At 46.8% G+C, this 8,913-nt stretch overlaps 1 protein-coding gene across 1 annotated transcript in view; it reads left to right on the forward strand.

The window, feature by feature from the left end:
* The window catches only part of GPC3 (glypican 3), a gene marked incomplete at its 3' end in the record, with an annotated part of 60,722 nt that extends 55,967 nt beyond the window's left edge, over positions 1 to 4,755 (forward strand). The window contains exon 2 of the mRNA XM_010148067.1: positions 4,061 to 4,755. Coding sequence (XP_010146369.1) covers positions 4,061 to 4,755 — 695 coding nt within the window. The remainder of the gene's footprint in view (positions 1 to 4,060) is intronic.
* Positions 4,756 to 8,913: the final 4,158 nt, after the last annotated feature.

The raw sequence follows: 8,913 nt of genomic DNA on the forward strand, positions 1-8,913 counted from the left end.
GACGGCATCACGTAATCTCTTAAATAAACCCACCAAGTCCCAGACTGGGCTGCAGCCTCCTGCAGCCAGCAGGTTAATCTGGAGCTCCTCCAGCCCCGACATCGGCCACTTTGAAGTAGCTGCAGCTCAGGAGCGAACGCGCCTTCTCAGGAAAGCTGGCGTTTTTACTAAGCAGCAGACTTACTATCTGAGCTGAGAACACAGTGGTTTCCTCCTCCTGCCCGTAATCCCCACTCAGGGCACTGTTAACGCTCTCTTACAATTTACTTTCTTTTCTCTAGTTGCCAGTTTGCAGTGGCTGTGCAGCTCGCCCTGGGCTGTGTTCTGGGGAGCTTTGGCACTTTGAAGGCAGCTTAGTCCTTCCCTCCTGGCCGCTAGAATGGGGCAGCAGTTCCTTTCCAGGTGCTTCAGCAAGAGTCCTGCCCGAAAAATAATAGCCCAGGCTTTTCAACTGGTGCCTGATAACTGTGGTGTGGAGTAGAGTTTGACCTATTTCAGGCATCCTTTGGGAGCCCTGATAAGCTGCCCTTAACAGGGGTGGTCAACAAATGTACGGTACCAGTGCATCAGGTACGATGCTTTGCTGATGGTGCTCCGGCTCCTATCCTGCATATGGCCCCTTTGATTCACCCAGGGACAGTTTGGTTCTTCTTGTCCAATCCTGGGGTACAGCACCGTGGTGCTGTGTGGTGTTGCGTTGCTCCCACATTTTGCTGCTGTGCTGACTGAAATGGCTTTGGAGTACAGCTTGTTTATGTGCTCAGCTCCTTTAGGTACCTGTGGATGAAACGTGCTTAAGAACTACCCAGGCAGGACTGACCTTCTGGCGTGGTGGTTAGCAGCAGCTTGGGCTGTCATCTCCCCAAGCCAAACACACAGATTGGGGCTTTTTAAATTTTAGTGCATGGAAAAGTGATTCTGTAGGTGTCTTTTTTTTTTTTTTCTTCTAATCACACAAGAAAATATTTTTAAAGGAGATAACCATGCAGCGTGGCCGAGTTCTGCTGTGGTGGGGATTGTCAAACGTGAGTGCCTTGCTGCCTTGCAGTACCTTGGTCTGCTGGAAGTTGGGTGCCAGTCTGATGCTACACTTTATCGATGCCGTTAAGGTATTTACTTCAGCTAGACCTGCAAACTAGCTGCCTTCAACTGTGGCTTTTGAAAATATCCTTGGAGAGAAAAATTTTAAAAAGGATTCAATTGTCCTCCAGCAATAGAAGTTTCAATAATGCCGTGTTATGAGCAGGGCAGACTTTACCAGCAGCAGATCCAGGCTGTGGGATTTTATGGGGATCAGAAGCCCATGCCACGTCTGTAATGCGGCGTCCCCTCCGTTTCCCTGCTAGGCTTGCTCGTGGGAGCCTGGGGGACTGACCCACAAAGTTTCCTCCTCTTTGAAGTACTCCGAGTCTGGCCATGGGTCACTTCTGCTGCTGGCAGCTGGGGCTTTAATATTCTGGCAGCCAGCCCTTTGAGAGGAATATTTCAGAATAAGCAACTACTAGAGGAGTTGGGTGTAAGAGATTTTGGATGTGTAAGACTTTTGGTTTTTTACAAAGTTTTATTATTTCTTGCATCTATTAATAGGGCAGCAGGAGGCTCCGTGAGCTTTTATAGTCCCTGTTGTGCGCTCTAATGGCTATATGCAAAGGCTCCAAGGCGCATAAAATAGACACTGTTAGCCAGTTATTATGATAAAAATTATGTGCATGTCATGACCTTTAAAGCAGTGGGACTGTGTGTGCATGCTCTTCTGATCCACCACTGTTCTCAATTCCTTTCTGAAGCATTTCTCGCCGTAGGAGGTTTGCATAGGAGCTTGGAATATTTTTCTAATCAGCGCAGAGTCTCTTGGCTCTGATGATAACTCGCAAAGCACAGAGGAGCGAGAAGAGGGAAGAGGGATGACTTTTTCTAAGGGAACTAACAGCGAAGAGGTTAAAGGCGAATGGTGAGGCACAGCATGAGAATCCTTGCACCGTCTGCAGTGCTGTCAAAAAAACACTGGTCCAAAAAGTTCTCTGTGCCCTTTGAGGCAAAAGCTATTCTGGTGCTCTTGAGGATAAAGAAAGAAAAAAAGTTTTGTAATCCATGTGCCCTATTTAAAGAGACTTTTTTTTTGTTTTAAAACTTTTAATAACAGTGCGGCCAGAATTTGCTCTGTTTGCAAAGCCCCCACGTTTACGCCGCTCCATGTCGGACGTGCCGTTGTGCCTGGAGAGCTTGGCAATACTCCGTATGGGTGCGAAGAGCGAGATGCCTGCTGTCATGGCAAGGGAGGCATGGAGAGAGGGGCGGTGTCCTTGCACCGCTACATCCCTCAGTCCGTGGTGTTAGAGGGATTGCTGTCATCTGGGAATGCACATGGTTGGTTTGGGCTTGCTGGGGCAGTCCTGGTGCGGCTGTCTGGAGCTGTGGACAGAATGCTTCAGTGGCACACCCAGGTGTGCAGGCACCAGATGGGACAGAGACACTGTGGGCAAGGGTGTATTGGTGATTTCTGCTTTGATCGCTGCTTACACCACAGCTTTCTGCGTGACGTGGTGGGGGGCAGCAAATAGCAGCCGGTCCCTGGCCTGCCCGGAATGCCTGCATAGGGTGCACCTGGGGAGGAAGAGTTGGAAGTCCTGGAGGTGTGATGGTCTTAAAAGCTCCTGAGTAAGACGAGGGGTTATGCAGGGCAAGCAGCAAGGCCCGACATTGCTTGTGGTAGCGTTGAACCCAAACCCCCATGGAGAGGCGTCAGGCCATGCTCAGCTGCATCCCAGCCTTAACAAACGGCAAAAATAACACTTACGGTTTTAAAAATTAAACGTTCCCCTTAATTATTGAACAGAAATAATTTTCATGCAAATTGAGCCTGGATATGTTTCCAGAGTGACACAGCTGAGAGCAGTTACATCACGGGGTGTCAGTGACCTGTGGACTGAGAGGCTGTTCATTATTTTTAGCATTTGATGAATAGTACCCGGGAGGGTGGGACACAGCCTGGTAGAGGCTGTTGGCAGAAGAAAAAGACTTTAGTTTGCACTGCTGGCCTCCCCTTCTAATGCTTTACCTTGCAGACTGGGGTGTGTGTAGGCATGTTGTCTTTGTGTACCAGGGTATGGATGTTTTGGAAGCCTCCTGGTGAGGAGGGATGTAATTAAGGGAATGACCGTGCAGTGGTTGTGCAGCTGGAAGCTCTCTTGTTTACTGCATGGAGGAGGGGTGGGCAGAAAGTCCTCTAGTCTTTGAAGGTGGAGACAGAAAAATGCACCTTGGCTTTTCCTAGCAAGTTGATGGTCTCCATCTAAAACTAGAGCTTCACGGGGCAGTTTGGCACAAACTGATGTGTGTGAGAGTGGTCCTGTCTGGGAACCCTCAGATACACACAGCGTTCCTGGCGCTCAGTACCGCTTTGGACCACGGAGCAGCTCATGTCCAGAGCAGATGAAATGTTGGATCTGCAGCTGAATCTGCAGGCATGGATCTGGATCTGAGCCTGATGCATTTGAGAAAGCTACAGCACTGCATGGGCTTTTCAAATGGCTTTGAGGACACTTAGTACTGAGCAGGTGCTGGGGGTTGAGTCCAAATATCCTCTGTGATTAAGGTCCTAGAAATATTTTCCTTTTCCTAATGGAATGTCAGCATTTACTGTTTCCTGATTTTGAACACTGTACAGTTTGTCAAGCATTTATCTGTGTCTTAAATTAAGTCTTGAGATAGAATTCCTGTTAATTTGAAATCAATATGAAAGGGGGAGAGAAAGAAATTGCAGTCTAGCCCTTTTCTTGAATCAATATTTTCTTTAAAAGCTGAAATGTTAACTAGATCATAGTTTTTTGCCATTTTGAAATGTAGCTTGTTTTTAAAGAATGTAGGCATTTCCCCTGAAAATCGCTGATGCTGGTAAGTTTTGCAGCAGGCACGGCTGCCAGCAGGCGTTCGACCCAAAGCGGGCAGGATGGGACCAGCCTTTGCAGCAGTAATGCGGTACAACCTTATCCTCCCTGTTTCTGAGCTCATTGTCTCTTAATAACTCTGTTTTTTTTTTTTTTTTTGTTCTGTTTTGCAGAAGCCTTTGAAATTGTGGTACGGCATGCAAGAAACTTCACCAACAGCATGTTTAGGACCCACTACCAGAGCATGGGGCCTGCAGCTCTTAAGTTTGTTGGAGAACTTTTTACTGATGTGTCGCTGTACATATTGGGTTCTGACATCAGTGTTAATGACATGATAAATGAATTTTTTGACAGTTTATTCCCTTTGGTTTACTCTCACTTGATTAATCCCGGCTTCCCTGATCCCTCCGTGGAAATGACCGAATGCCTGCGGGCAGCCAGGAGAGACCTCACAGTCTTTGGTAACTACCCCAAGATGATGATGACGCAGGTTTCCAAGTCGCTGCAGGCCACGCGGGTCTTTCTGCAGGCCCTCAACCTGGGCATCGAGGTGGTAAACACTACTGATCACTTAAAATTCAGCAAGGACTGTGGGCGAGCACTGCTGAGGATGTGGTACTGCTCGCACTGCCAGGGGCTCCTCCTGGCCAAGCCCTGTGCCGGCTACTGCGGCGTGGTGACACAAGGATGCCTGGCAGCCGTCGTAGAGATTGACAGCCACTGGCGAGAGTACATCGGGTCCCTGGAGGGGCTGATCAAAGGCATGCATGGCATCTACGACATGGAGCACGTCCTTCTGAACCTCTTCTCCTTGGTGCGGGATGCGATTGTCTACGTGCAGAAGAACGAAGGAAAGCTCTCGACAACCGTGAGTGGTTTTCTGCAGTTCCCCTAGCTCGCTGCCACAGCACGGCTTGGTTGCGTACCACAGGCTCTACGTGTTGAAACCAAGCTACCCCTGTCCTCCAGCCAACAGACCCAAAATGCTCTGATTTCCAGCTCCTCCCTTCTTCCCCCTGCCAAAGTCTCTGATTTTTTAAAAAAACTTTTGGAAGCATTTGGAACTGGTGTGTTTGCAGTGGGGGCTTCATTTGAAGGTTTTGCCTCTTTTCAGGTTGGTCAGAGCAGAAGGGTCTGGAGTCATCCTGGCATTATCCGTGTAGCTGGGGTGTGAGGTCGGGAGCTTCTGAGATGTCCCAGCATCTTCAGTACTCCCTGTGCACTGTACTTGCTTTGGGTAGCTCTGAAAGGCTGGTCCTGCTCTCCGGCTGTCCCCTGCCTCCTTTGAGTACTTCACTAAAATGTACCTCCAAGGAGATGCCAAGCAGAGGCACGTACTGTGTCATCCCCTGCTTCCTGATTTACTAAAGGAGATCTGGTTTTCCCTTTTCTGGTAACTCATTACAGTTTTGGGCTGCATTTAATCCTAGGGATGAGGTTATTTCTTTTTTATTAGGACCTGACTCTTTAAAAACACATTGTGTGAATTTCTGAGCTTCCCAAGAAACGGAGGCTTTCTTGTTCAGAACATCCTGCTGCTCTCTTTGAATGCCAAGGACAAATGGACTGCGGTAATACAGCGCTTGTTTTGCAGAGGAGATTTTTCTTGAGACGCAATTGAGCTGCTCTGTGCAGGTAGGGTAGAGTTGGGATGAGGGCAAAGGGGTGAGAATGTTGTTACAGTTTGCTTCAAGCCAACGATGATTAAAATCTGCCACCGTTTCCCTGTTAGTTGCTTGTTCCTGTCATTCTTAACTCCTGTTTACAAAAGAACTGTGTTTATGTAGGTCACTGTAGTACTTGCACTGTAAGTTACTCCTATCTTTTTGAGGACCATGGAAACGTATCAGTTTACGGATCTTGAGCTATGTGGCACTCAGCCAGCAGCACTCTGTGCCGTTTTTTGTGCCATCTTTGCTTGGTGATTGCTCGAGACATGCCATCACACATATGCAGGCTGTGAAATAATGTGGTGGCACCCGGGTGGTTTCACACCTCCTGGGCAGTTTGGTACACGTGGTGCAGGCTCCCTTCATTGCTTAGAAGGGATTTAGGGACCAAATCTCCAGTAAATTGGATTATTCTTGCGTTGTGGTGACCCGGAGGAGGCTGTGAGTGAGGGCTGGGTTTTGGTGTTGGTCACCCTGTCAGGACTCATGGGCTGTGTGTTAGGCTCCAGGGTATAGTGCAGGACACTGCTTTCAACCTGCATGCCTTAGCCTCTTTCTGCAGAAATCCCTGTTTTACAGCAGCCAGCCAAGCATTTCTTATGTCCCCAGGACTGCAGGGGGGGTCCAACTGACAGGATTTGGGAGCAGCAGCTCTACTGGGCATGACTTCTGCTGCCATGGCATCAGGGCAGGCTCTTCTCCCATCCGTCAGAACCTGTCGACCCCCTCTGGAACAGCAAAGGAGCAGAGATGTAACTGTAGGTTTTAGCTTGAGGTCAGGTGAGATGGAGAAAGCATGTTATGGGTGATAATGATGTATACAAGACAGAAAACCCAGCTTAATGCTAAGCCCAGTTGGTGTTTCCAAGGCAGTAAGAAACAAAACTTCTACACATAATGTGAGCCTATTTGATCTCGAAAGATCAGTTCACATTCAGCTGTGAGCAAAAGCATCCAGCACGTTTTGCAGCAGCAAACCTGCCATGCTTGTAGGTGCTAAGGCAGAACAAACATTGGCCTTACGGGCTGTATGCCAGGTTTTGCAAGCAGACTCAGCACGTGTATTGATTGCTCTATGGTCCTGAAAGGATAAGTGTTCCTCCTCCCATATCCTTCTTCTATTGGCACAACAATAAAAATGCACTTTTTCTTGAAGAAGTCCATGTATCCAGTGAAGCAACATGACTGTCAGTTATGTTATTGAATATGGAGACCTCGGTCTGCCTACTGACAATGCGTTTGTGGGAGGACAAATAGATGGGGCGCCGCTCAAGTCAACGCAAGCCATGGCGGTAGAGCCATGATCTGCCCATCCTCTGCCAAGCCAGAACTTGAATTGACTTCCTTTAAAATAAAAAAAATCACTGAGCATTGCAAAACCATTCAGTGTTTTTGTACTTGATAGAGCTGTTTGAATTCATTAGTGCCATATATAGTTAGGTACTTATTTGAACATAACTCCTCCTGATTATTTAATACTTGAGTGATTCTTTTATTTGCTCTAGAGACATTTTTGAGTTATAGGAGTGCAGAGGAAAAAAAAAAATCCAATCCAGGCAAGCCAATTGTCTGGCAATTGTCACTAAAAGAGAATGACCACTGTGTTTTTTAAGTTTATTTTTAAAGTACTGATGTTGCCCAGCAAAGACACGTCAGACATGAGCCCAGAACAACTTTTTGTGTGAACGAAGGTATGAACTGTTCAGTAGAGGAATAGGGCAGTAATGGAAGTGACGACAGTGTTAACTACAGCATTGCGGATGGCCTGATTCTGATAGCTTGTCTGCATCAGCGGTCTGAGGCAAATATCTCTGCCCCTAAGGGGTAGAATACAATTTTTATTTTAGCTGTGCTGGAATGAAAGTTTCTCTGTTAAACTTATCAGCACATACTGAGTTTCAAAGAATATACCCGTAAGCAAACAGTTGTATTTACTGTTATCCTGTAAATATGATTGTTTTTAGACAAGGTTGTCATATCAAAGTACCAAATGCCGCAGGAGTTGTCTTTGAAAATGTGGGGCTTTGCTCTCATGCTGGCTTCTCACATGGACCTCTTTTATTACCGACCTTGGCCACCACTGCTTCTGTAGGCGAAGTTCAATTTACCTGTATGTTATTAAGGATAACGACAGGTTATTTAATTGTCATTAAAATCCCCTGGAATTATGTAAAACTTATCTTCCATGCCCATAGTGATTATAGCCTGAATAACAACACTACTGCCCTTGCCTGTCCTTTGGGCTGCTTTGGTTTTTCACGGCATTGGTGGCACTTCTGCAGCAGTAGCTCTTCCTCCTGGTGTTTGTCCTCGGGTGCATTACCTGACTGAGCATCCTTCCTCCATGTGGCTGCTCCTCTGTGCCCCTTGCCACCCACCCCTAGGCTGAGTGTGGGCTTATATACGAGGACCTAGACCGCTTTTATAGCTTGCAGCAGACCCGACTACAAAGGGCAGGTGAACCTGAGCTCCAGAGGTGTTGCAGAGCCTCCAGCTAGGGTTCTGAGGAGCTCTGCAGTCCCCAAGACGCGGTGTCATAGCAGTGTTAATCTGCTTTTGGAAACTGTGTGCCTAGAGGTATGCATTTAAATGTAAGCCTGCGTGCTAGTGTCGTGCCTGCTGTGTAAACAGCAGTGCAGACGAGTGAATTCAGTAATATTATGGCAGTAGGCAGTTTCCAAGTTTCCACCCCAAGGTTTGCTTTAACAGTTGTCAGTGACGGTGTGTGTTAGGGCTATATTGTTTCCACTATTTGTCTGTTTAAAAACTTCACTCCTAAAATATGCTATTAAAATACTTTATCAACGAGGCTGAGTCTCAGAGCAGATTGGGAAAAAAATTTCTGTCTAGGGCTATATCTATGTATTACTAATTTTCCTGTCTGCTACTTCTTCCCTGGTTGAGAATGTGCCTAGCACATCCACCTCTTGTAGATATTTTAATCATGAACTTCTACCACAAATAAAGAGAATTGGAGAGATGCACTAAAAATAATTGTCATAAAATATTCAACCCCAACGCCTCTTGCACCTTTATCTGCTGTTGAAAGTACAAGAAAGACAATAGTTCTGGGTGTTGATCTCTTCTGGGGTTCCCTACCTTAAGCCAGCACTGTAAATTTATTTTGAAAGGGTGCAGAGTTGAGGTGAAGGCTGTTGATTTGACACTGGTATCAATTTGTCTATGTAAATACTTTTTTCTTAATGCTTTTCACCCACTGTGTAACTCATCAAGGGTTTTGAACCCATCCCAACAGACTGGAAAACAGGCAACTCGTAGTGTAGTGAGACACGAACCAAAAAAGGGGGGTGGCTTGGAGGGAGCCTGTGAGGAAGAGGATCATAGAATCACAGAAT

This window comes from Eurypyga helias, unplaced genomic scaffold (genome assembly GCF_000690775.1).
Source record: "Eurypyga helias isolate BGI_N326 unplaced genomic scaffold, ASM69077v1 scaffold9583, whole genome shotgun sequence".
Taxonomy (NCBI): domain Eukaryota; kingdom Metazoa; phylum Chordata; class Aves; order Eurypygiformes; family Eurypygidae; genus Eurypyga; species Eurypyga helias.